Source organism: Eschrichtius robustus, chromosome 17 (assembly GCF_028021215.1).
Source record: "Eschrichtius robustus isolate mEscRob2 chromosome 17, mEscRob2.pri, whole genome shotgun sequence".
Taxonomy (NCBI): domain Eukaryota; kingdom Metazoa; phylum Chordata; class Mammalia; order Artiodactyla; family Eschrichtiidae; genus Eschrichtius; species Eschrichtius robustus.
The window spans coordinates 58707786-58735213 of record NC_090840.1 but is presented as its reverse complement, the minus strand read 5'-3'; the positions used below and the strand labels follow the sequence as shown (position 1 = coordinate 58735213).

The 27428-nt window shown below is 44.3% G+C and overlaps 1 protein-coding gene across 5 annotated transcripts in view; it reads left to right on the top strand.

Annotated features, from left to right (window-relative positions):
* SYBU (syntabulin) overlaps positions 1-27428 on the top strand; it is a 72494-nt gene extending 45066 nt beyond the window's left edge. For all 5 annotated transcript variants that reach the window (XM_068525465.1, XM_068525464.1, XM_068525462.1 and 2 more), the window contains 4 exons: positions 15071-15173; positions 21975-22178; positions 23631-23780; positions 25678-27428. In XM_068525465.1, the coding sequence (XP_068381566.1) occupies positions 15071-15173; positions 21975-22178; positions 23631-23780; positions 25678-26773 (1553 nt within the window). In that variant the 3' untranslated portion in view covers positions 26774-27428. The remainder of the gene's footprint in view (positions 1-15070; positions 15174-21974; positions 22179-23630; positions 23781-25677) is intronic.

Below are 27428 nucleotides of genomic sequence, written 5' to 3'. Positions count from 1 at the left end.
TTTTTGACCATTACTGAGAGAAGCCAGGTGACCTGTAATAAACTCATCATTGTATGAAGAGTTTAGTCATGTAATAAAGTCTTCACCTTCTTATTTAAGTCATGGTACAGCAAGTCCTGTACATACGAACCTTCAAGTTATGAACTTTCAAAGATGCGAACGTGCGTTCCATCAACGTCAGGCATGAGTGAAATTGCAGCTTGCCCTCCATCTCCTATTACTGATGATCCTTCAGCTCTACCATCTCCCACCTCCTCTCCCTCCTCCAGTCAGTAACTCTTCTTGCCTGTTCACTCAATGCCAGCCCCTGCATGCCAGCTGTTGTACTGTACTACTGTACTTTTCAAGGTACCGTACTGTTAGATTAAAAATATTTTCTTTATTTTTTGTGTTTCTTTGTTTTTTATGTATTATTTGTGTGAAGAGTATTATAAACCCGTTACAGTACAGTACTATATAGCCAATTGTGTTAGTTGGGTACCTAGGCTAACCTTGTTGGACTTATGAACAAATTGGACTTACGAACTCACTCTTGGAACGGAACTTGTTCGTATGTAGGGGACTTACTGTACTTAAAAATATATATATTTATGGTGCCCATATGCAGGAATGCTTAGAGAAACTTAGTGTTTAGCAACACATACCAAACATAGGGGTAAGCAGGCCAATAATAATAATGCGGAATATTAATGTGCACTTACAGCGGTCCCCATTATGTCACTGAATCCTCACAATGGTCCCATGCGATAGGCATGGAATCCCTTTTTAGAGTGAGTAGACTGAGGGGTGGAGAGGTTAATCGATTGCCAAGGCTACACTGTCATTAACTGAAAGATCAGATATTTTCTCTTGGAACCCACCAATGCTAGAATCTGCTTTTAACCACAGCTGTTAAATGTGTATTGTCAGTTTCATGAAACATGGTTAGTAACACTCAGTATTGTGCCAAGCAAAGTAAGAAACTGACTCATTTTGAATGTGAAATATGTAAAACTGATTCCCAAAATGTATGCTGTGGTGCACAGCTATATTTTATTTTATTTTATTTATTTATTTTTACTATTCTTTTTTTTAATAAATTTATTTATTTAATTTTTGGCTGCACTGGGTCTTCGCTCCTGCACGCGGGTTTTCTCTAGTTGCTGAGAGCGGGGACTACTCTTCGTTGCAGTGCGCGGGCTTCTCATTGCGGTGGCTTCTCTTGTTGCAGAGCATGGGCTCTAGGCATGCGGGCTTCAGTAGTTGTGGCACGCGGGCTCAGTAGTTGTGGTGCACGGGCTTAGTTGCTCCGCGGCATGTGGGATCTTCCCGGACCAGCGCTCGAACCCATGTCCCCTGTATTGGCAGGCGGATTCTTAACCACTGTGCCACCAGGGAAGTCCCCACAGATGTATTTTAAATCACAGTCAAGCCAGCTGCTCTATTTCTCAGAGGCAGCCATTCAGGAAGCCGATATATGAGTGATCTCAGTCAGAGGGTGCGTTAGAATAGGGGTTCTCAAACTTCAGTGTTGAGTCGCTGACTCTGTAGGTCTGGGGTGGGATCTGAGAGTCTGCATTACTGATAAGTTCCCAGGTGATGCCGATGCTGTTGGGAGCACACTTTGAGAACCACTGTCTAGAGGAATGGGAGGATGATTGGCGACTATAGGGCAGAGGCTGGTTTAAAGTCTACCCTATAATTACCAGACCTGCTCCACAGACCTAGTTATTTAAATTCACAAAGATGTTTTGAAGCGACACAACATCAGCTCTACCATGTAGAGGCTTAGATGCAAAAGAAGATGGACATCTTTGCTTTGCCTTTAACATTTCTAAACCAAGCCAGTTGCTTTCTAACATAGAGACATTTATACAGTAGCTCCCCCTTCTCTAACACAGTGGGGCCTGGTTTAAGACTCAGAAACGTCCCTCACCTGGAACTCAAACCCAGCATTTGGTCTTAGAACTAGGTACTTAACTAACTTCTGGGCTGCGTTAAGCCGCCACGTGTCCCCCTTCCTCCACTCTATGAGGGACAAGGGTTTTCTCCCTCAGTGAGGTTATACGCAAGGTCCAGTAACTCTGGGTCAGCTTCTCATGTTCATGGACTGGTCTCATTGCCAAAGCTAAGGGGCTAGGTCATGGAGTGACCTAAGCCAAACCCAGTAGGACATCAGGTAATTCTTGAAATTATAGGGTTTCCAGGTCAGAAAGACGCTAGGACAAAGGGTCACCTTGAGCATGTTGGGTCCTAAAATTGGGTTAGGGTAATGCAGAGTATAGTTTTACATTTAACTCTTGATTCTCCGTAACAATGAGAGGGAAAGGGATATAAAGACAAATGTGTAAAAGCAAATGATCCACAGAGCATTTATTTTTGTCCATGGAATATATTACATAAAAGTAGATTTACTCTTTTTAGATTTTTTTTCTTTGGAAGACTTGAGCCTCTGGAAATGCAAGTAGATGTTTACCAGAATGGAAAACCTAGCTAGATGAGTAGCTGGAATTAACCCAACTCATCTTCTCATCATCAGAAGGATTAAGACATAAATTACGGTGTAGGTCATAGAGTGGACTATTATATAGCAGTCAAATGAATGTACTACAACTATATGGAGAATTTTAGCAACATAATTTTGAGTGAAAATCATCCCCAGTATTATTCATATCATGATAACCTGTTTATTAAAAAGTAAAAAATAGACAAAACCAGAAAAAAATCTGCCTTATAGGAATACAAATAGATGTGATTGTTCTTTGTAAAAATGAAAGCAGGAAGTGGTGAACAGACAATAGGATGAGGAAGTAGATGTAAGTTGGTGTCTACATTCTAGTTTTTATGATGGGGCTGGTTCCTTCATTTATTATAATATTAAGTGTGAAGAAATAAACAAAAACAAAAATAGATAAACAAACCAGTCAGTAAGTAAAAATATAGTCTCACATGAGCTAATGAGTGTGTGTCAAGAACCGAGGAATTTGATTAATCCAGTTCTGTGCTTCTGAAACGAATATTTAAACATGGGGGGCAAGTGGGAAAATATCTCTCTGGGTTGCAGAGAAAATAATGCAATGCTGCTCTCTAGGTCCATGCTTGGGCTCCACACAGCACTATGTGACCTGAAGTCTTGGCCACTTCCTCCACTCTCTTGTCTCAGTTGGTACAGCTTACAAATGGAAATCACTAAGGAGGGGGGGATGGGTATCAGCAGATCATCAAAGATTGTCAGTAGAGTGACTTCAGACAAAACCAAGGTTTTAGTATCCCTGGAGTAGGAAAAACATGTATGCTTCCTTTTCTTTTATATCCACCTGTCTGAGAAAGGTCACATGTTTACATGTTTTCTCAGAGAAGCAAAGGTAGGAATTTTAGAAATTAAAGAGATCTATGTGTCCAATAAAACTTTGGGGCCTGTGTCTTAGAAGGATTTTAAACTAGCCTGCTTCTAAATTGCGTTTATCCCCTCGTTCCCGCTGTTGCTTCACCTCCCTCCAGGGCTGTCTCCACATGCTGTTGCCTTCACCCCGGACGCCCATCTCTGTGACTCCTCCTACTACAGTCTCGGATTGTCGTGAATAGTTTCAAAAGCTAGCTAGTTCACTGGGCATCTCCATGGAATCTTAATCCTTCCAATAGGGAATAGTATTTTCCTTTGTTGGCCTCTTTTAGCACCTAATTTATATCCCTCCTAAGACGTTTGCCTCTTTCTGAAGACGGGGTCAGCATCTCAACTTGATATTTGCTAGGTGTGCAAAGAGCTGTGGGATGTGCAGATATGAACTGATGAAATCTTGCCCTTGTGGAGATGTTGTCTCCTGAGTGCGTTATTTGTGACCCCCCCAGACCCTACGAGAAGGTTCGATGATTAACTCTCTATTGTTTAGTGTGCTTGAGGCTTTCCTGTGAAATTGGAGAGTTTAGTCAATACAGCCCAAGTCTGAGGATTTACTCATTGATTTATAATCTAAAGGGATGAGGAAGAATCTTTACCACACTCCTGTCAGAATGTTTTTCTGTTTGTTTCTTTTCTTGCTTGTTTTGAATCCTTGCTCACCACTCACACCCCACACCAGCCTCACCTCACTCCTGGCCTCTGCTCCAAGTCCTCCCTGATTTTGGCCTTTCATGTGTTGGGACCCAGATGTGATTCAGAGAGGGAGATCGTGAGAAGAAAAATAAAAATAATAGCAATATTTTAAAATGCTTACCGAGTGCTAGGCACTACTTTTTACATGCTTTTACATATATTAGTTTACATAATCCTTACAACAACTCTGTAAGAAGGATAGTGTTATCATTCTCCTTCCATAGAAGAAGGTGAGGCACAGAGAGGCTAAGTGCCTTCCCCAAGGTCACACAGCTAGTAACGGAGGCTACTAAACTATATTACCTCATAAAAAGTGAAGAGAAACAACTTCATGGGGATTGAAAATGTGAGAGAGAAAGAGAAAGGATAGATTATTTAGGAACCAAGGTGAAAGGATGTCAAGATATTAGAAGTGGAGCACGGCCAAGTGCTGACAAGGTCCACTGATGTAACTCCACTGGTGGACTGTTTAAATGGAGCAAAGGGCAAGGTCAGTGCTGCTGCAAAAGTCAAGGGAGTGAGGCCTTGTGAGATGCGGCTTCAGTGTGGGAGGTGGGTGGTGGCCCCCCAGGAGCCTGTGAGCGGAGAGCAGACCTTGAATGGTGTGCCCTGCAGGCCGTCACATAGCCGTGACGGTGACGAGGACGAGGGGAGGCTGTCAAGGCTGTTAGGTCTTGGAGTCAATTTTAAAAACTGTGCTTAAAGACAGAGTGAGGTTTTAAAAAAAAAAAAAGAAAGAAATGCTGTTTTAGAACCCTGTTGCATGTCTCTGCAGCAAATTATAAGTTATGTCATCTTCTTCCTAGCAAGTGGGTGATTCTGTTCCATTCATGGTCTCAAACTGCTTTCAGACAGCACTGTCTCAGCCTTACTAAGGGTGGAAAATGAGGGGACTTGGAAAAAGATCCATCCTTTCCTTCTCCCTTACACTCTGGACTTAGAGTCCCAGACACAAATCCCAGCCCTGCTCCGACTTTGTAGTGCTAGTGGCATGTCAGTCCCCAGTTCTCTCTCCCACCCCTTCACCACCTCCTTCCTCCCCTGTCAACTGTCCCCACGATGACACCCGTGCTCCGAACCCACCACTGCCACCTCGAGTGCTACTTTTCCCTGATTTAGGTTTTGCTGCCAGACGCGGAGGGCAGGCACCTCATTTTGGTAAACACTGGATAAACACTTCTCCTTAAATAGAAGTGGCAGGCTCACCAGCTGGCTTTTTTTTAAGTGGGAGAAATTCAGTTGAGTAAATTCGACAAATCAAAGATGAGGAAAATGTAAGAGGGAAAACTTCTTCAAGGAGGATTTGCTCTTGCTATTACCAGGCCCCCAAGATAATCAGTATAGATGAAGTTCATGGCCACTGTGGATGCAACCCTTCCCAGACCCATTTAGTGGGGGAGAGGGTTGCCCCTCAAGCCCACCTTCTTAAGGGCCTGTGCCCAATGCTTGTTCAGTGTGGGAGGCTCCGCATGCCTGTGTGGTTCCTTTGGTGCCACTCAGCCTGTCAGCCAGGGACGCCTCGACCACACCAGAGGCAGCAGGTTAGGGCTGATGGGATGACCCAGAGGAGAGCTGGCTGGATTGTGAGGTGTTTCTCTCTGCTGAATGATGTTTGACACCCCCAAGTCCAAACTGTTCGGTCCTTCCTCTTTAAAACAGGATTATGAGGACTTCAAACCATGGACCAGCTGCTAAGTATCCTACTAGCTTTACAAACGAACATGTGTGCACTTGAGTTTGGCTGGAACTGGTACCTTCTGTATGTCCCCCCCTTCCCTTCCAATTCTCTGAAAATGCATTTAGCCCAGGAAGGTGCTTCTGGAGAGCTGTGAGGGAACAGATCACTCTGTAAGTTAAACTCTTCTCTCCTGTGTACCTTGCCCTTGAATGAATGATCTCGTGTTGGCAGCCTGGCCACCTTAACTTCTGCTCACTCACCTCACCTTCCACTTCCCATCGAAGAAAGCTCTTGCAGTTTGGCTGGACTGGAGAGAGATTCCCTGTGCTCTTTATCTTTGGAGCGCCCCTCCTCTCAGTATGTCCATGACCATCTGCTGCAAAATCATCTATCGTAATTATGTAAAATGCAGATTCCTGGGTTCCCCCGGCCTTCTGAAGTGGAATTTCTGTGAGTGTTGCCCAGAAATCTGCACTATTATTCAACTTCCCAGGTGACCCTTATGCATAGTAAGGTTTAGAAATCATTGCATTATTAATAATAATTATAAGATTAATATTTATGAGCATGTCAAGCACTTTCCATGCATTTCACTTCCCATTCATTTCAACTTCACAACAAATCAACAAGGTAGGAATCACCCACCTAGAGCAGGGCCTGACACATGGCACATGGCAGATGCTCAATAAATTTTTGTTAAACAATAAATTAACCTTAATATATATATATATATATATATATATGTATATACATAAATAAGGAAACTAAGGGTTAGAGAGGTTAAAAACACTTGGCCAAGAACACATGGCTAGTGAGAGGGGTAGCCAGCCTTTGTAGAGCCTTCTTTGGGTAGAGCTTGTTGGTGTGTGAACTTGCAGGCTGGCGCCCCCTTCTGGTGATGCTGGGTTGTGCCTGGCAGCAGTGCTGGAGGACCCCAGAAGCATCTGATTGGCCTTGGGTTGAATTGATTGATCTCTTCTCTAGCGTTCCCCTCTTGGCCATCTCTGGTGAATTGACACGGTCGCTTATTTGTTTATTACTAATGACGAGTGCAGGCCCAGGGAAGCTGGGTGGTCATTCTTGAAGCCAAACAGCACCCATTCTCCTTTCCTGTACTCTACTGAGGTTGGCCAGTGCAGTCTTAATTTTCCTGGAGAGTGAGGCAGAAGGAGACTAGTTAGATCCTGAGTCCCTGAGGGAGATTAATAGGCTTTTTGCCTTGCTCAGAAACATTCGCTTCCTTCCCTCTTGAAGTTTCTTTACACCCTCTTTGCTTATCAGTTCTTTCATCTACTTTTCTTGGTCAGCAGGTAGACTGTATTTCTGCCAGGGACAGGGGCTGAGCCAGGCCAAGATAAAGGAGTGACGGTGATGGAGCTGTCTTTGACCTTTTGGCCCTTTTGTGCCTCCTCTTCCATGCTCCCTCCCTCCCTTTCTCCGGGGACTGGCCTCTGTCAAGACTTGAGCTGCAAACCTGTGTGCATTAACCCAGGGGAAACTCGAGAGATATTTGGAGGTGTCCATGGGGAGTTTGTTTTAGGACCATGGATCTTTATACATACTCTATTGTGTACACACACACGGTTAAAAATAGAAACATGCTCTCCACTGAGGGAAGACCACTTTTGTAAAGAGTGACTATAAAAATGCCTGACTTGAGTGAGATAAGGCATTTCCTATTGTGGGGCTTTTTAAGGGAAAGATGTTTGAAAAGCCCTCTTCTGGACCTCAAGCCACTGTACCAGTAATTCTAGTTAGAAATAATAAAAGCTAACATATATTGAGTGCTTGCTATGTGCCAGACACTGTTCTAATTTCTTTGTATGTTTTGCCTAATCCCCACAATCCCTTAGCAATACCCACTATTAATATCTTCACCCCTATTTTACAGATGAAGAAACTGAGGCAGGGAGAGGGTAAACAACTTGCTCAAAGCTCCAGAGAGTTAGTAGAAGAGCCATGATTCAAACTCAAGTGGCTTGACTGTAAAGCCCTCTTAATACCGCACTATATGATGTGATTACTTTTATTTTTATTTTTTTAATTTATTTATTTTTGGCTGCGTTGGGTCTTCGTTGCTGCACATGGGCTTTCTCTAGTTGTGGCGAGGAGGGGCTACTCTTTGTTGTGGCACACAGGCTTCTCATTGTGGTGGCTTCTTTTGTTGCAGAGCACGGGCTCTAGGCGCATAGGCTTCAGTAGTTGTGGCGCACGGGCTTAGTTGCTCCGCGGCAAGTGGAATCTTCCCAGACCAGGGATCAAACCTGTGTCCCCTGCATTGGCAGGCGGATTCTTAACCACTGCACCACCAGGGAAGTCCATGATTACTTTTATTATATAATGATTTTCCTTTAAAAATTTTAGATTTTTTTAAGGAAAAAAGAAAAAAAATCAATTGTCCATAATTGCACTGTACCCCTATTTATAATTTTTATAACAAGGGTAACATAAGCACATGGTTAGAAAAGCCAAATGGCTCAGGAAGTTATAAAATGAAAATAAGAGTCTCTTTATATCCTCACTGTCCTATTTTCAAGGGAAACCATTATTAACAAATCTCTATTTTGTCCCTCAAGAAAAATGTTCTATGCATGTAGCAAGTTATATATTCTTTAAAGAATTGTTTACACAGAAGAAAGCATGCCACACCCACTCTTATGCATCTCGTTTTTCTTGTCTAATAACAGGTCTTCCGGATCTTTTCACTTCAGCGCACACAGGTTCATGTCACCCCTTTTCATGATTGCAGAGTATCCTCTTAGGTTGCTGTACCACCTGACTTAACCAGTCAGTATTGAAGGACAATTTACTTGTCTTTCTGAATGCATATGTGCAGGATAAGTTCCTAGCGGTATAGTTTTCTTTTTTATGTACATTGCACCAATTCACACTCTCGTTAAATCTTATCAGTGTTTTGCCCCAAACCCTTAACAGACCAGTGTTATCAAACTTTGATTTTCTTTTTTTGCCAATCTGATGAAAAAAATCTTTTTTTCATTTACATTTTTAATTTTATAAGTGAGATTGTATGGCTTTTCAGGTATATTGGTTGTCTATTTTTCTTTCTTTGCCATCTGCCTGTTCATGTCCTTTGCCCATTTTTCTGTGTTGGTTTTTTTTTTTTGCTGATTTAATATGATTTCGGGTGGCCTGGGCCTGCAGCAGCTTGAAGCAGGGTTTCGGTTCCCAGCCAGTGATTGAGGTCGGGTTGCAGTGGTGAGAGCACCGAATCCTGGCCACTAGAGCAGTGGTGAGTGAGAAGGCCCTGGCCCTACGGCTTTGCAGAAAAAGAATTCCCACAAAGACAGAAAGTAGTGACACAAGTAAAGTATTTATTAGGAGAAAAAAGAAGTACAGTATGTGTGGATAGACACACAGGCGGGCTCAGAGAGAGAGTCATGCCCTCATGGCAGTTTGAATTACTTTTATGGGGCATTTCTTCCGGGTTTCCTTTGGCCAATCATTTTGATCTGCCTGGTTCAAAGTCCGTATTTGGTATATCTCAGGAGTTTCCCATGTGTTTGCGTGCATCTCTTAGCCAAGATGGATTCTACCGAAGAGGTCTATGGGTAGGTTGGCATCCCTCCCCTTTTGACCTCCAAGGAGCCTTTCTGCACATGTGTAGTCGGGGAGGTCTCCTGACTTTGAAAATGAGGACTGTGTGGTCTCTTATCTTCTATCTGGGCAGGGCCCAGCCTCCTGTCTCAATTGTCCTCTTATTCCCACCTTGGAGTATCGGTCCACAAGAAACGAACTCAAAACATTTGCCCTGGGGTCCCATCTGTCTCCTGCCTCAGTTTGAGCTTTTGGTAAATTAAGGAAATTAGCCCTTTGTCTATAAATATGTTATAAATATTTTCTTTCAGTTTGTTATTTGTCTTTGACTGCTATTTTATTTTTATGTGGTTAGATTTATGTTTATAGTTATATAGTTAGATTTATCAGTACAAAATTATTCACTTCTACATACTTTAAATTTGAACTTCTGTTTTTATTTATTTATTTACTTATTTAAACAACCACCACCACCTGGTGAGGGCTGAGCTTTTTTTTTTTTTTTAATATTTATTTATTTACTTGGCTGCTCCAGGTCTTAGTTGCAGCTCGTGGGATCTTCGTTGAAGCACGCGGGATCTTTAGTTACGGCATGTGGGATCTATGTAGTTCCCTGACCAGGGATGGAACCCAGGCCCCCCTGCATTGGGAGTGTGGAGTCTTAACCACTGGACCACCAGGGAAGTCCCTGAACGTCTGTTTTTAAATGTTTACATATATGCTTTTAACTGTATGGCGGCTCCATATGAACATCAATCAGAATGAAGATAAATCTTTTCTGAAATTATGATAAAATGGAAATGGTATTTACAATTTTTCAGGAAGACATGTTCTGATATGCAAGAAAACATATATATATATATATATATATATATATATATATATATATATATATATATATGTTTTTTTCTGAGATAAACAGCTATGGGGGTTCTGGGAATAGTTTGCTAAAACAAAAATCCTCTTAGGCTGTGAAGCATTTTTTGGATTCCTTGGCTGGGCCCCCAAAGCTAAGAGTCAGTACTACTGAATATACTTGGAGCAGCTGCTTCTGTAATTACATGTGTCCACTGCTCCAGCTGCTTCTTAATAGTGCTGCTTGGTTTCAGTGAAAATGGCCTCTCTCTCCTCCCTAGAGCCCTTTAAATAAGAGATCTGTGTATCTGTGTGGGGGGACGGGGGATGGGAGGATGAATTGATGGGGGACTGTTTTTTGTTTTTTTTTAATTTGCTGCTTCTATTGGAGGTGGGGCTATAGGTGGCCAGCCTGAATTAATTTGATAGCTTTGTGAGGACAAAGGATAAAGGAAGGTTTGGGGCTGCTTAAAGCAGTGGTTTAGGATGGCTTAATACAGCTTCGTAGACGTCAGGATGGCTCTCTTCTCAGAGGCCTGTGATGTTCTGATGTATGAGGAATCCACAGTCTCCTGAAAGGAGGCAAAAATAATAACGTCCTAAGAGACTGAATCACAGGCAGTGTTTTTAAAAAAATGCATCTAGTTATCAGTTTTTGCCCATAGTCTTTTTGTTTCCATTTACCCTTCCTTCTCTAATTCCCGGCCTTACCATCACATGCACAGAATGCTTATTACCCTAAGGTTCTGAATAAAAGTAAAGCCTCTCAAGAGGATCCAGCAGTACTACTGAACAAAAAACATAGCTCCCTGATAGCTGGAAAGCCCGCTGCAGGGTGTGTAGTCACCAGGACATCGGCATCACAACTATCTTCAAGGTCATCAAGTGCATCCTCCCTGTTTAGTCCTGGAACCCTGCTCCGCCAGCCCCAGCAGCTGATCGGAGACAGTATCGATGAGGACGACTTGGATATGAATATTTTTAAATCCCCTTCAGCTTTTCAAGCACAGCTCTTCAAGGGCCAAATACTGTTTCCTGTGCTTTGTCGAAGTATTCCCTGTGGCATCAGAGATTTACCAATCAGGTGTCTACACACGGGCAGATGGGGGCAAACACTTCCTTGTCCACCAAAACTGCTTTCGGCTAATGCCATCCAAAAAAATCCCTATGGAATATATACTAAAAGTCTTAAAATGAGTATATACTATGGCTTAAATATTCTACTTTTAGGAATTTATACTAAGGAAGTAATCAAACAAGGATGTAAATTTGTATGCCCAAGGATAGCCATTAAGCCCGTGTTTAAGAGCATGGACCCTGGGCTTCCCTGGTGGCGCAGTGGTTAAGAATCCGCCTGCCAATGCAGGGGACACGGGTTCGAGCCCTGGTCCGGGAAGATCCCACATGCCGAGGAGCAACTAAGCCCGTGCGCCACAACTACTGAAGCCCGTGCGCCTAGAGCCTGTGCTCCACAACAAGAGAAGCCACTGCAATGAGAAGCCTGCGCACCGCAACGAAGACCCAATGCAGCCAAAACTAAATTAATTAATTAACTTAAAATAAAAGATATAATTTAAAAAAAAAAAAAGAGCATGGACCCTGGGGTCAGACGGCCTGGTTTCCCTCTTGGCTCTACTTCTCATTAGTTGTGTCACCTGGTGAGCATCACAACTTCTCTGCCTTAGCTGTCCCTGCCTCATAGGGTCTGTCCTGTCATGAGAAATAAATGAATTAATATGTAAAAGATGCTCAGGATGGTTTCTGGCACATAGTTTTTGCTTCTAATGATAGAAAAATTGGACATAGCCTACATATTCATTGATTTAATAAAGCAAAATGTGCCATGTTTTAAAGATATTCACATATTAAAAGAAAAACAATTAGGTTACATAGTAATGTATTAAGTATGAATGCTGAATAGTTACATGCCGAAAGGTTATTTTTTTGGTGATGGAATTATAGGCTATATTTTTCCCTCTGCATCGTTGCTATTTTCTAAATTTTCCACAAAGGAGATGTATAGTATAATAAAAGTTGTCTTTTTAACCCCTGCAGAATCATAATAACAGCTAACATTTATTGAGAGCTTACAACAGATCAGGTGTTCTTCTAAGATGGCAGATAGATATTCATTGCTTACAATAACCCTATGAGGCAGGTGCTATGATCATCAATCTCCATTTCACAGATTAAGAAATTGAGGCAGAGAGAGGTGAAGTAATGTGCCTACGTCTTCCATCTAGCAAGCAGTAGAGGTGGGATTTGAACCTGGGCTGTCTGACTCAGGGCCTATGTTTTTAGGTTAGAAACTCTCTTTGCATGATTCTAGTAACCCGAAAGAGCACTGAACTACATACAGCACCCATGACAATCACCTAGTTGCATACACTGTGTAAAGGAAATGCATTAAGGAGTGCCTCTCCTTCCCGGTGTCTTTGTTGCCAGATAATAGATAAATACGAGGTTTTCAGGCCTCCAGCCTTCTTCTGGGTTTTCTTAGTAAATGGGGAGAATATATTCAGATCACACAGTAAAACTGACTTTTCTGTGTATCCCTTAAAAAGAGTGCATGGACTTTACATGGCAATAAGCAAACTGGAAATAGTTTATATTTTTAAAAATCATAAACAGAAATAGTTAAGTAGCATATACAGTTTTCACTATCACAGTACTCAAACAGTAAAGAGTCAATGTATTGAGTGCCAGGAGCAATAAAGTTAAGAACAAAGTTGTCCCTTCAGTTCAGGGTACATAATTACTGCAGGTCAGAGGCATCGTGAGGTAACAATGGATTTTCAGCAATTGTCTGTTTCTGTTCTAGAATTTCCGTTTTTATGCAGGCAGTTAAATTGTAATTGATAGATTTTTGCATACCTTTTAAAGAGTGAAAACTGGGTGTTTCGGAGGAATAATTTTACATTAGAAAATAGTATCTTACACCTGGTGGCTGCAACCATAGGATCTATTTTTGAAAACTGTCCACTTTTATCATTTAATAACCAACCTGGTAATGTACTAGCAGACAAGGCTGGTTGAATTAGGCTGTCAGGACTAGTATGTTCCTGGATAGCACTACCAATCATGAGTCCTTGAGACTGTTAAATACTACAGGTTAGCCAACACATTACTCAGAGGCAACTAATTAGGTTCAGGGAGCTTCTGGGAGTTCATTACATCATTAGACAAAGTCTCTGAAATCCAGAAGGAATAGCCAGTCCCAGTTCTGATAAATTGCTACCTTAATCCTCCCAGAATTCTGCGGGAGTTGGGATTCACTGCTGTCATCTGCACTAAGGGGTCCTTCTTGATCTATTTCCCCGAAGAGGCTGACCTTCCTTAGAGGTCCTAGAAACCAGGGAAGGGATTTTTCTCTCTCTTTGCCTTGCTGTCATTGACGTTCCCCTCCAGCAACACTAAAACACCCCATTAGTGACAGCACCTGTCCACCAGTGGGCTGGTCTGGCTGCATCTTGTCCCTGTGGCTCATCTTGACTGTGGGGGAGATGGCAGTTTATGGAGGAACCTCTCCTGCCCCTGCTTCTAACCACTGCCTTCCTGAGGACATGTTATCACAGGGGTATTATGGGATTTGGTCCTGGACAGGATTCATCACCCACAAGTCTTGGACAAATAAATCAGCTTTGGTTTCCTCAATAGTAGAAGAGTGAGATTAATATCTGCCTTACAAAGCTGTCAAGATGAACAGATACAAAGTATAGAAAGAATTTTGAACAGGGCCTGGAACCTAGTATGCGCTCAATAAAGACTTGTGATCATCGATAAATGATGATTGCTGATCGCTGCTTGTTAGAAATGCAAGGGATTTAGATTATTCCTATTTTCCTCAACTCGGAAATGTGATCTGGCTCTGGGTTTTGGACCAGAAGAGTCTCAAATTGTGGCATAGGAGTTGAGAAACAAGGTCAAATAAAATTGTGTACCTATCAGATTGATTTTTCCAAAAACATCTGGAATTTCTTCTTTAAAAAAAAAAAAATCCTGGTTCTCTTCTTCCTGTTGTTCTGTTACCTCTTCCATGCCCCTGCACTTCCCCAGGCAATCCATGGAATGTTTTCATTATTACTATTTCAGAACTATGTATTTTTTTGTTAAAAATGAATTTATATTAGTTATTCTACCACACAGCATGTTTCCACTTACACACTGAACTCTAGTCTGCTCAAATGTAACGTGATCTTTGCAAACTAATAAACCCCTCCACTCACCCCCAGAACTATTCAAATTTCAATTTCATTCACAGCTTCTGTCACTGTCACTGTGAACTTTTTTCACTCTCTTTGGAAATGTTCAGTTCCTGCTATTTGTTAAGGTTCTGTTCTTCATAGAAAAACTGCAGCTGCAGCCAGAGAAGGTGGATAATCAGATAGTGCCGGCTGGAGCAGTTATCTGGAGCCCAGGCTTTCCCCATGACAGCTTCTAGACGGTTGCTTATCTCCAGACCCTAACGTGCCAAAGTCAAGTACGGCTAGACGACTACAAAGCCTAAAGATAAACTCTCTGGGAAAAACTTCTTTGGGGGTGACGAGCAGGCTTTTCATTCTGCTGAACGTTGGGGCCGGCACGTTGATGTTCCCGGGGGTGCTGGCGCCCAGGGAGAGGCGGGCACTGGGGCCGGACCCGGGTCACCGCTGCTCCTCTGCAGGAAGCCGGCATCTATGAAACCTGCCTCACTGTGCTCCCAAGCTGTGCTTATGAAACGACGCCCTCATGCCTGCGCCTTCTCTCGTCTGCTTTGCGGAAAACGCTGGGAGCCTGGGAGCGCTGGAACCCGGCCACTTGCTGAGTCCGTGTGCAAACGCGGGGAGCCAGGGACGTCGGAGGGCAGGGAACTGGCCGGCGTGTTCTCGGGTTTCATTTCCTTCATGCTTCTCTCCCCCTTTGTTTTGCAGGTAGCGAAGCCGATTTCAGCTCCTCGAGCAGCACCGGCAGCTTCTCGGCTCCTGAGGTCCACATGTCTGCTGCGGGAAGCAAGCGGTCCTCTTTCTCACGCAAGTAGGCCCGCCTCCTGCCTCCTGCTCTGTAATTGTTAAGACGCGTTACACGGGCGACTTACCTGTACTTTATGTTTCTCTAGAACCACCTGGATTACTGTGCGTTCCGATTTTATGCTTATTCAGTGAGTGCTTTCTGTTTGGTTGGTTTTTACAGTGATTCACAGTTGGTACTTTTCCCAACCTCACCCACCTTGGTCACGACGTGGTTGCCCTGTGTTCCTCCGCCCGCGACGCCCTCTCATGCAGCCCTGGCGCCTTCCCTCCCTGCTCTCTCCTTCCCTCACCCACCTGTGTGCCCACCTGAGGATAAGGCTAGTCGTCTCCCACTTCCCACCCTGCCGCCCCTACATGAATCTGTCCTCTTAGCTGTAGAGCCTCTGACTTCACCCTTTCTTTCCTCTAGCTGAGCTTCCTTTTTTATCTTTGTGAAAGAAGCATAGTGACCCTCTGGCCACCTCCAACGTTCACTTGGGGAAGGGGTGAAGAAAGTATGGAGTTCATAGGCCTGGGTGCCCCCTACCCACCGAAAGAGGCAGTAGAACAGAATAGCGAAGTGTGAGGGCTCTGGAGCCAGGCTACCTTGGTTTGAATGCCAGCTCCAGCATCTACAGGCTGTGTGGCTCTGAGCAAGTTGCTCAACTTCTCCACGCCTCAGTTTTCTCACCTGGAAAACAGGGCTACAGTCATACCCACCTGGTAGGGTTTATTGTTAGGGTTAAATTAGTTAATTCAGGTAAAGTGTGAGGTCACTGCTTGAAGCATAGTAACCATCAGCAGGCGTTCGCCATTGGTGCTGTTTGGACTGGGGGAGAGAAGGACTTTGAGGGAAATGGGAGCCACTGTTCACGTTTGGCGACAGCTTGTCAGCCCCAGGATTCTCTGCTGCCGTCAGTGGCTTCATTTATTCATTCAATACGTATTTATCGAGCATCTACTGTGAGGCAGTTTCTAGAGATATGGCAGTAAACAAAACTTATGAAAAACTATTTTCATTCTAGTAGAGAAAGGATAATAAATGCATATAAATAATATATTTTTTTTAAAATACAGGGAAAGGATATAGAGGGTAATAGGATGTTTGGTATAGTCTAGATAGGCTGGTTGCTGGAGACTCTGTGATGAGGTGAGCTCTGGGCAGGGACCTGAACAAAGCGATGGAGTGAGCCACATGACACCAGGGGTGACTGTCACTTGACTGTCCTCGGCCACAGTGTCCAAGTGTGTAAAAAGGAGATTGGACCACATGATTTTTAAGGTTCCTTGCTGAAGAAAAGCTGTTTAGTTTCTAAAAGCTTGCATTTCCAGGACTGAGCAAGCCAATGTTTCCCACTTCTCTTAGGTGAGCAGAAGATATGGCTGATGTTTATAAAGGGACCTGAGAGCCCCAGTGCAGAGTTTTATTGTTAAAGCTGAAGCCAAACAAACTTGTAACTAAAGAGTGAAGTCCACAGTGAAGAAGCACAATTGTTCTTCAAAATAGATAAATACCATTTATTTTGGAAATAAAGTGCCTCTGGGATCACAGGATGTAACTATAAACATTCTCTATACAAATCAGACGTGGCTTGCTCTGAGAATAAGCCATTTATCTCACCCATTCAAGAAATTAGCACATACTCATGGTGCAAGGCATCAAAGAACAGAGAGGCAAAAGAAAAAAGAAATGGCCTGAAGAGCAAGCCAATTTTGTTAAGCATTTCAAAGGAATTTGTGTTTGTGGTTAAATTCCAAGGTAAAGTCAGTTATACTGAGTGACTTGGAGAAAATATTCTAGTCTGGAATCCATGAATTCTCTCAGTGATGAAAAATTGATGTGTTAAACATAAAGTAGTTAAATATAATTATGTGGAAATCAGATATATGCTTAATAGACAGGAAATTGAAATAGGCAAATGTTCTATCCATTATGTTCACTTTTTTTTATCTGACCCAGGCACAGAACACCATCAGTAGATATCTGGGATGGAACATCTCAGGTGTTTCACGTAATCTGTGTGTTCTACAGGACCATGCATTGAGGATAGCTCCTCTAGATGGGCCGGGTATCCATGCAAAACTTTAAAATAGCTTATGATTCTTTTAATTGGCTGGTTCCTCCTGTAATAAATGAATTTACTTTGTGGAGAATTAGATCCTGGGAGGAAGGCTAGCGGGAACATTTGGTGAAGGGGTGGGGGAAATGAAGGACAGGGGTAGTTGGAAAGAATGTTTTTGACAGGCAATTTTAAAAACAAAACTTAAAAGATTTACAAACCATCTCTTCTTAGAGAAGGCCAACTCTGCTGATATTTCTGAGGAATTCTCTTTTGTAAACTAGAACCCTAGGGCTTCCCTGGTGGCGCAGTGGTTAAAATCCGCCTGCCAATGCAGGGGACGCGGGTTCGAGCCCTGGTCCTGGACGATGCCACGTGCCGCGGAGCAACTAAGCCCATGTGCCACAACTGCTGAGCGTGCGCTCTAGAGTCCGCGTGCCACAACTACTGAAACCTGCACACCTAGAGCCCTTGCTCTGGAACAAGAGAAGCCACCGCAATGAGAGGCCCGCACACCACAACAAAGAGTAGCCCCCACTCGCCGCAACTAGAGAAAGCCTGTGCACAGCAACAAAGACCCAATGCAGCCAAAAATAAATTAATTAAAAAAAACAACAACAACAAAGCTAAAATTCTAATCTTATCAGAGGCAGAGAGAAGTAAGAAGAAGAAAAAAAAAAAAAGCTCAGGATTTGGAGTCAGATGGACCTGGGCTTGGGTTCAGCGTCCATTGCTTATTAGGTGCAAGACCCAGGGCCCCGAGCCTCAGTTTCCTGTTCTGGAAAATGGGGTAATAATGGCATCTACCTCAGTGATTTAAATGAACTGATAGATATGAGTGCTTAACACGGTGCCCAGAACTCAGGAAAAGAGTCATTACATGCTTGTTTTCGTCAATAGTGTTAAAAGTAATACTAATGGGCAAGATGCCGCCGCTGCTGCCACTGATGGTGGTGGTGAATATGATCGTATGAGTTTGCTCAGGCTGTTGTAACAAAATACCGTAGACTGGGGGACTTAACCAACAGAAATGTACTTTCTCACAATTCTGGAAGCTAGAGGTCCAAGATCAAGGTGTCAGCAGGACTGGCTTCTGTGGAGGCCTTGCTCCTTGGCTTGTAGATGGCTGTCTTGTCCCTGTTTCCTCACCTAGTCTTTTCTCTGTGCCTGTCTGTGTCCAGATTTCCTCTTCCTGTCAGGGCACTGGTCAAATTGGGATTAGGGCCCACCCTAAGGGCCTCATTTTAGCATAAATACCTTTTTTAAAGCCCCGTTTCCAAATACAGTCACATTCTTAGGTACTGGGGGTTAGGGCTTCAACCTGCGAATTTGGGGAGGACACCATTCAGCCCATAACAATGATGATGAGCATGGTGGTGGTGATGGTGGTGGTGACGGTGACGGTGACGGTGAGGGTGAGGATGTTACCTGAAGGAAAGGGCAATGCCTGGAGAATAGAGAGTCACCTGGGTGCCTGCTGAGGATCCCTTCTTCACTTCTCCCTTTCTCTCACTTTCCAGTTACTGGTTCAGATTTGCAGGAAGGGGGCGGGGTACTAGAATTCTATCTCCTCTCTGTGGGCTGCATTCTTTTTGTCCATCAGACCAAGGGATGTGGGGAGGGTTAGGAAGGTAGCGTCAGATTTGTCAAGGCCTGTGCACGGCCTTGACAAACATGGAATCCTGTCCTCTCCATTGCAAATGTTTTTTATTATCATCCACAGTGAGTTTGTACCCACACATGTTAGCATTTGAACTAAACTAAATGTAAGGAACAGAACTGATAATTTAAAGCATGTAGTTTCTTTTTTAAAAGTTAGCTATTACAAACAGCCTAATAACTCATTTCCTGAAATATATTTCAAGACTCAATTATACCTTAGTAATGTTTGATAGTTTGAAGAGTTTTTGCTCTATTCTGTATAGCAGATGAGTTCTTACAAAATCCTCATCTCATTTAATTTGTACGCCACTAATCGTGCATCTTAGTGCGTGCATCAAACTAAAGAAGTCGGTGGTAAATTCTTCAGGTAATAACCACATACCTAGCCAGTACTTAATGTACCTGTTTACAAGACCCAAACAACATATTCCATTTGTATAAAGCTGGAGACATTTCTGTAGACTTGAGACCTGGATTTAAATCCCAGTTGAGCTGTGAGTTCTTGAACCAGTTTTTTTTTTCCCCCTGAGCCTCAGTTATTTCACATAACTGAGTACTGCCTGTACTTCACATAATATAAAAGGGAAATGATCATTGTACCAGTCTTATTGCCATAAGCCTTATTGCCATGATGGTCAAAATTAAGTGAAACAACGTTCATAGAGCACCTGCAACAAGGCGTGGGTCACAGAAGGTTCTCAGCAAAGGTTAACTCAGAATAGAATTCCCCAGGTCCACATGAGGGATAGCTCTTTACTCTTTCTCCTAACTTGTAATGGCTGACTCTCCATGTTTCTCATAGCCACATTAAGAAATAGTCAGGCCAACAGAAGTGAAGCATAGAGAGGCACATCCAAGCCAGAGTACATGTTCTTTTCTGCCCCACGCCCACCAAAGAACTGCTGAAGTTGGTTTGTCACAAAGCCACCAGCCCATCTGTTCCATATAAAATGTCCTCTTCTCACAAAAAAGGAGGCAGAGTCCATGTGGATGATTTCAAAAGGAAAGAACTTTTTAACTTTAGAACTTGGTGATGTTTCATTTATATGTGATTTACTGAGTTGACCGCTAGTTCAAATTGTATTCGATCTTAAGTAAGTAATTGTGATTTTGGAGCCAAGTAGACCCACACACACACACACTCATACTCACATTCACTCATGTTTCTCAGTGAGATGTGTCCGTTGGATACAGTTGTAATCAAAATTGCAAAGAGGGATTGACAAAAATAAGTCCTGCTATATGAAAAGTATCTTGTTCCCTTTTGTTTCCTTGTAATGTCAGCAAGATATATTCCTGACATAGACGTGCTACCCTATTTAAGTAATTTCAACATTCTCTAGATGCTTCCTTACACTCCGGGGTATCAAATTTAATGGAACTAGGTTAACAGGGAAGTTCAAACAGTTTATCCAGAAACAGTACCCTGCAGTTGAATTGCCCTTAACAGCTTGTCCAATGTACTCAACATCCATTCTTTGATTTATTTGCACATCAGCTCTGTGAAAGTTATCATATATCCCCAATATTAAGTGGCTTACTTGCCTAAGTTCCTAGTAAGTGGCAGTGCCAGGACTTCAACCCGGTTTATTCACTTAGCAGTCATTTAGGAAGAACCTAGCATGTGTCAGGAGGTAGTGGGGATGTAAAAGCACAGGCTGTGTTTCTGCCCTCGGGATGCCCTGGTCTAGTGGAAAAGACAGACAGACGTGCGTGGTGATGCACTGTGATAAGTTCCCCGGTGAAGTCTGCACAGGGTGTTGGGAAGCACCAGCGAACAGCACCTACACTGGCCTCGGGTATGAAGGGTCCAGAGAAGGCTGCTTGGAGGAGGTTCCCATCAGTCTTGAAGTAGGAGGTACCCAGAGGCTCAGGGTAGGAGCAGAAGAACATTCTAGGCAGAGAAAATAATAAGTTCAAAACTAAAAAGAGGACGGAGAGCATGGACCATCAGGAGACTGTACATCGTCTGGAATGCAGGGGGAGGAAGAGCAGAGGATGGGTTGGATAGGGTGGTGGGATCAGACCTTGTGAGCCGTATTAAGGGGTCTGGCCTTTATTCTGGAGGCTGTGGGGTATCATTGAATGGCTTTGAGGAGGCCAGTGATACTCAAATTCCATATTAGAAAAGCCACTCTCACCACAGGGACAGCCTCCTTGCTGGAGGGGCAAGACAAGAGGCAGGGGAAAAAAGGGGGCTAACATTTAAGCAGTTAAATGATAAAGGTTGTGCTATGTCATTGGGGATGGAAAGAAAAAGAAAAAAAATAGATGGTTAAAATTATAGGCGAGGGCTTCCCTGGTGGCGCAGTGGTTAGGAATCCGCCTGCCAATGCAGGGGATACGGGTTTGTGCCCCGGTCCGGGAAGATCCCGCATGCCGCGGAGCGGCTAGGCCCGTGAGCCACAACTACTGAGCCTGCGCGTCTGGAGCCTGTGCTCCCCAACAGGAGAGGCCGCGATAGTGAGAGGCCCGCGCACCGCGATGAAAAGTGGCCCCCGCTCGCCGCAACTGGAGAAAGCTCTCACACAGAAACAAAGACCCCACACAGCCAAAAATAATAAATAAATAAATAAATATACTAAAAAAAAAAATTATAGGCGATACATTTATGTGGGTTATATTTATCTATCCTGTTTTTTCCTTCTTCTTTACGGGCAAACCCCTTCTCCCCCATCCTCCAAATGAAACACCCTAATTTTCTTACCCAACATGAGCCAAACCTGGATATTTTAACGCAGAGACAGGTATACTGGAACAAAAGCCACATCTTCAAAATGGCCTCTGGAACGAAACTAAACCAAATCGATATTTTACATGGTTTGTGTTCTCAGCAGGCAGCTGGGTTTAATCTATGGTCAGAAACTACTTGAAAGAATAGAAGAGGGAGAGGTTGCCTGTGCTGGTGACACAGGAGAGAAAATATCGGGCAGGTGGGAAGAAGGCCACTCACAAAGCCAAATTGCTGGAATAATTATGTGGCCCTTTTCAACCCTATAGATTGGATTTCCTCAGTGGTGACTAGCTTTAAGAAGGAACAAAGCGTTCGCATTTGGGTATCTACAGCCCCAAGGATTCTAACATTCTTCATGCTTCTCTCCCAGTCGAGGTCCCCACGGGCGGAGCAGTGGCGCTTCATCGTACAAGGCTGGCAACAGCCCACCCTCCCCACGGGAGAAGGACCTTCTGTCCATGCTGTGCAGGAATCAGCTGAGTCCCGTTAACATCCACCCCAGTTATGCGCCTTCTTCCCCCAGTAGCAGCAACTCCGGCTCCTACAAGGGAAGTGACTGCAGCCCCGTCATGAGGTGAGTGCCGTCTATCTCCCAATTCATGACTCTTAGTTTGTCCTACTTGGTAAGCTTCTCTTTAAAAAAAAAATTTGAAAAATGATATAACTCTTGATCCCCTGCCTTATTCTGTAATACGACACTTCTCCTTCCTTTCCCACACTCAGCTGATCCTTCAAGGGCTGCTGCAGAAAGGGCACGAGCCACAATTTCATTTCTAATAAGGTTCCGCAGTCCCAGGAGTTCCTGGCTAGACAGAAAAAATGGCACAGCGGCAGTAGGAGGGTCCTATGCATTTCCCTCCGAACAGAGAAGAGCCATTCGTGTGTTTGCTCATTCATTCAAACACCAGATGTTTATTGAGTACCACGTTGTGCCCAGTACTGTGTAAAGCACTGGGAATAGAGGAGTAAACAACCGAGATGGTCCCTCTGCTGACTGCCCAGAGGAGAAGAAAAATATTAGCTATCTAATGACAGAAACACATTAGGATTATTCTGCAAGTACCTGTTGTTATATGTGTATGTAAAAGGTGGGGACGGGCTCCAACTCGGGCTGGAGGGGTCAGAGGAGGCTTCTGAAAAAGTGAAATTGAAATGAGATCTGACGGTCAAGCAAGGAATGAATTAGTTCCCGGGAGGCATGAGGGTGCAGAAAAAAAGGAACTGCACATCCAAACAGGCCCCAACAGGAGAGTTAGGAACTGGACGCTGGACTCGGGCCACTTTGGATGGAGCACAGGCTCAGGGGGAACAGGGCTAGTGCAGCGGCTTGGATGCGGTCCCGAGTCGGGGAAGAAGCTGCCAGCCCTCCTCCTTCGGTCTTCCTCCTCCTGGGCATCCCGGTCTCATTAGTCAGCTCTTACAGCAGGGATACCCAACTCTTGGCCAGGCCAAGATTCCAGCAAGGGAAGTTTTGTAGAGCAGTGGGCGCCTCTCTTACAAAACCTATCTGGTGAGACTGGACTAGCCTTTTTCCCTGCAGAAGAAGGAAAGCTTCCACCAAGTCAGCACACTCACACTGATGTCAGAACAATCTGAATTCAACTAACAACAATCAGGATCTTTAGGCAAGTGGCACATTGTGTGGAAGCGAGGTCATCTCGCTCCCTTCCTGCCCTCCCACCTGCCCCTACTCATTGTCCTTTAACAGAATAGCCTGTTAACTCTGAACTGCCAGGCAGGCCTGTGGACAATTGTGCATTATTTTATATGAGATCATCCCTAGGCCACAGAAAATCTCCCTCTCCCCTGTCCCCGCCCCCTCCACAAACACCCCGCCCCCAATCTTCCCAGTTTGAACAGTCCTAAGATGGGCAGGTGGATTATTGTCCCCCTTCTGAAGTGAGGTCACACGCTGCTGGAGTTTAAGGTCCCAGCAAACGGCTGCCATTTCTTCTCAGCCTGTTAGCTGTGCCTTAACTTTTCTTTTTATAGAAAAAGTAACATTTCGTTACTTCGATTGTTTCAGGCGATCTGGAAGGTACATGTCCTGTGGTGAAAATCATGGTGTCAAACCCCCAAATCCAGAGCAGTACTTGACTCCTCTGCAGCAGAAAGAGGTTACAGTGAGACACCTGAAGACCAGGCTCAAGGAGTCTGAGCGCCGACTGCATGAGAGGTGAATCCACGTTCCTTGCACACTGTGGTTTAGGACATTTTCTTTTTCCATAAAATGAAATATGAACCCACACAAGAAAAGAAGACAAATGACTTCATTTAATTTTTGTCAGATTTCTTAAATCAGTCTCTCAAAAGAGCTGTTTTATAATCCTGCGTGATTTGGCTGTTTCAGGGGTCCAGGGAACCCTCCTGGGTTGGAAGGGATCCTCTGCTTTTTCTGGGTGTGTCCAGCTTTGATGTGAAAAATCGGGTGTGTGTGTGTGACTATTTTTAAATGGTGGGAACACTTGGAGGAACAATCCCATACTTCCAGCAGAATGGGTCACACACAGTTGGCCCCTGTGAAGCCCTGTTTATCTCTGTGAGAGAGTGGATGGCCTTGTCCATTGTGATTCCTACAAGCTATTTCTGTGCTGAAGGAAGAGGTTCATTATTCTAGGCCAAGTATTACGGTAATTAAAAAAAAAAAATACAGACCCAGCTTAAGAGATCTTATCCCAGAGAGAAGAGACCTCTGACATCTTGGGACAGGCCAGATTTTCTGCTTGATGGTTTTTCCCTGTCATTTTGCAGTTGACAAGCCGAGCTCTGACCAGAGTGGCTGTGAACTCAGGGTAAGGGTGACATGAGTCAGACCCTACTTTGTGGAAGTCTTTGGTTTATGATTTGAGGAATCTATGGGAGGGTTTGAATAGTCATGGGAGGGAGGTATGGGAAGGCAGTGAAACTGGAGAAGAGTCAAGCCTAAACTTAAAGAAGCAATACTTACAGCATCTGTTCAAATATGTCAGGATCCTGACTACCTGGTCTTCATAAACACTGAGAATATGAGGACATATATTTACACAGACTATGAAGAAATTATATGTAAGGAAGAATTTTTTGACAAATATCTGGAAATAGGGTCCTGTGAAGGATCTAAAAAAAAAATAGAATAGATTCCCTTCAGTGTAGGATGGATCCAGTGTCATCTTGCCTGAGAGGAGATAGAATGATCAACATTTCGCAAAGTCCTTGCAACATGTAGCTTTTTATGATTTAAATAAATTTTTAAGAAATTATCATTGGTATATGATCAGAACTGTTTTGCACTGCTAAAGCTTATCAGTCTGCCTTCTGCCTTTGATAGGTAATTAAAAGTGATATGGACTTTCCTTCCACAAATTGTTTTGTGGACATAGGAAAGAGTAGACTATGGAGATAAAAGCAAGCTAAGAGACGCTAATGTGTTCTAATAAAACCATTTCCAATATTAAATACAGGACTACCTCAGAGATATTGCAGGTTCGGTTCCAGACCACTGCAATAAAGCAAATATTGCAATAAAGTGAGTCATACGAATTTTTTCACTTCTCAGCACATATAAAAGTTATTTCACCACACTAGAGTCTACTAAGGGTGCAATAGCATTATATCTAAAAACAATGCACAAACCTTAATTTTAAAACACCTTAATTGCTAAAAAATGCTAACCAGCGTCTGACAAAGCAGGTTTGCCACAAACCTTCAATTTGTAAAAAAAAAAAAAAAGACACAATATCTGCGAAGCACCATAAAGCAAAGTGCAGTAAAATGAGGTCTGTCTGTATTGAATAGAGGATAATGCCTGAAAAGTACTTAGTGAAATATCAGACATATGGTGGGCACTCAAAAAGAAAAAAAACCCCCAATAATAGCATTTTTTATTCTGATTCTAGTTACTGTTATTATTTTAGCTATTTTACAGTTAAGGGGGCAGTTCAGGGCTAATACCTGCGAAAGAAGAAAATTTCAAAACTGATTTAACCTGTATGTTTCCGGTGGGAGAGCGTGGGCTGGGCCGGGTGCCAGAACTGCTTGCTGCCTGCTTCACAGTTGGCCTTTTTCTGAGCAGGGCTTGTCTCCTCTGGCCCTAGGGAGAGTGAGATCGTGGAGCTGAAGTCCCAGCTGGCCCGAATGCGGGACGACTGGATTGAGGAAGAGTGCCACCGGGTGGAGGCCCAGCTGGCCCTCAAGGAAGCCCGGAAGGAGATTCAGCAGCTCAAACAGGTCATCGAAACGATGAGGAGCAGCTTGGCCGATAAGGACAAGGGCATTCAGAAATATTTTGTGGACATAAACATTCAAAACAAGAAGCTGGAGTCTCTACTTCAGAGCATGGAGATGGCGCACAATGGCTCTCTGAGGGACGAGCTGTGTCTCGACTTTCCGTGTGATTCCCCGGAGAAGGGCTTAGCCCTCGGCACGGCTTTCGGCCCGACGGCCGATGCGCTGACCCCGGAGGAGCCGGCCGTGGAGGCGGGGGCCAGCAGCGAGCTGCTGGGGGAACACAGCGCGGGCCACGGCACAGGTGTGTTCGATGAGCTGGTGACAGCCACCACCACGGAGGCCGGCGACCTAGAGCTGCTTCGTGCCAGCCCTGGGGCAAAGGCCCTCGAGTTGGAGGGTCAGGAAGAGGGCAGCGCGGTGGCGGAGCAGGCCGTGCAGACCGACGTGGTGCCCTACAGCCCTGCCGTCTCCGAGCTCATCCGGCACGTGCTCAAGCTCCAGGACCCCTGTCCCTCCAGCTCCACGTCCCCTGAGGATGAGTCTGGGGCCGACTCGATGGAAAGCTTCCTGGAGTCCATCTCTGCCATCGTGGTCGATTTAACTCCAAGAAATCCAAACTCTGCCATCCTTTTGTCTCCCGTGGAGACCCCGTCCGCCGAGGTGGGTCCGGAGGCACGTGGGAACCACCTCATGAGAGAGCTGGATTTTGCAGGCTCCGCGGAGGAAAGGCTGGACGGCCTGGTCCCGCTGTCCGGCGGGGGCGTCGTGGGGCGGTACTGGAGCAGCAGTTTCCTGGTGGATCTCCTGGCCGTGGCGGCCCCCGTGGTCCCCACCTTGCTGTGGGCGTTCAGTACGCAGAGGGGGGGAACGGATCCCATCTACAACATCGGGGCCTTGCTGCGGGGCTGCTGCACGGTGGCGCTGCACTCGCTCCGCCGCACCGCCTGTCGTATCAAACCCTAAAGAGAAGATGTCACTTCCATGTGCCAGTCTGTGCCGTGTGGCCTGCTGCCAGGTGGAGAAGCAGCGGGTCGGCCTGTGGCGGTCTCTGTTCTGTCGTTTTTGCTCCTCGGTGTTTGATTTGCACTATACTTAGCTGAAGCCTGTTCACTGTTTAAAACGGGAGGTATCTTCGAAGGCATGGAGACCTGGTTCCAGTACATGTCCCGCCAGTGTGATACAGAAAGCATGCTCATGATCCTGCCGTGTCGTCTGAGGTGCCCGTACTTATCCTAGTGGTTCAGGTAGAGAAAATGCAAAGTTTGCACTCTCAAGACAGCTTCTATAAGGCTGGCATGTTATCTCCTTGCTTTGCTTTTTGCCGTTTTAAAATGTGTAATTGTTACAGCATTCCAGTGGTCTTGTGCATAGCAGGGGACCGTAACCAAAAAGAAAAATGTATTTGTGTCATTGGTTTGAAGAAGCCTTGATAGCTCTTTAGTGTCTTACTTGGGGTTGATAAGGTTTGAGTGTTTGCAGTTTTCTACTAGATGTAGCTCCAAAGTCTTAAATGGCTCGTCTGTTCTTAAACCTGTTAATTGATGAAACTATATGTAAGGTTTACAGTGTATTAACTTATTTTTTGCTTATTATATATAGTGTTTTATTGAAAATCGTT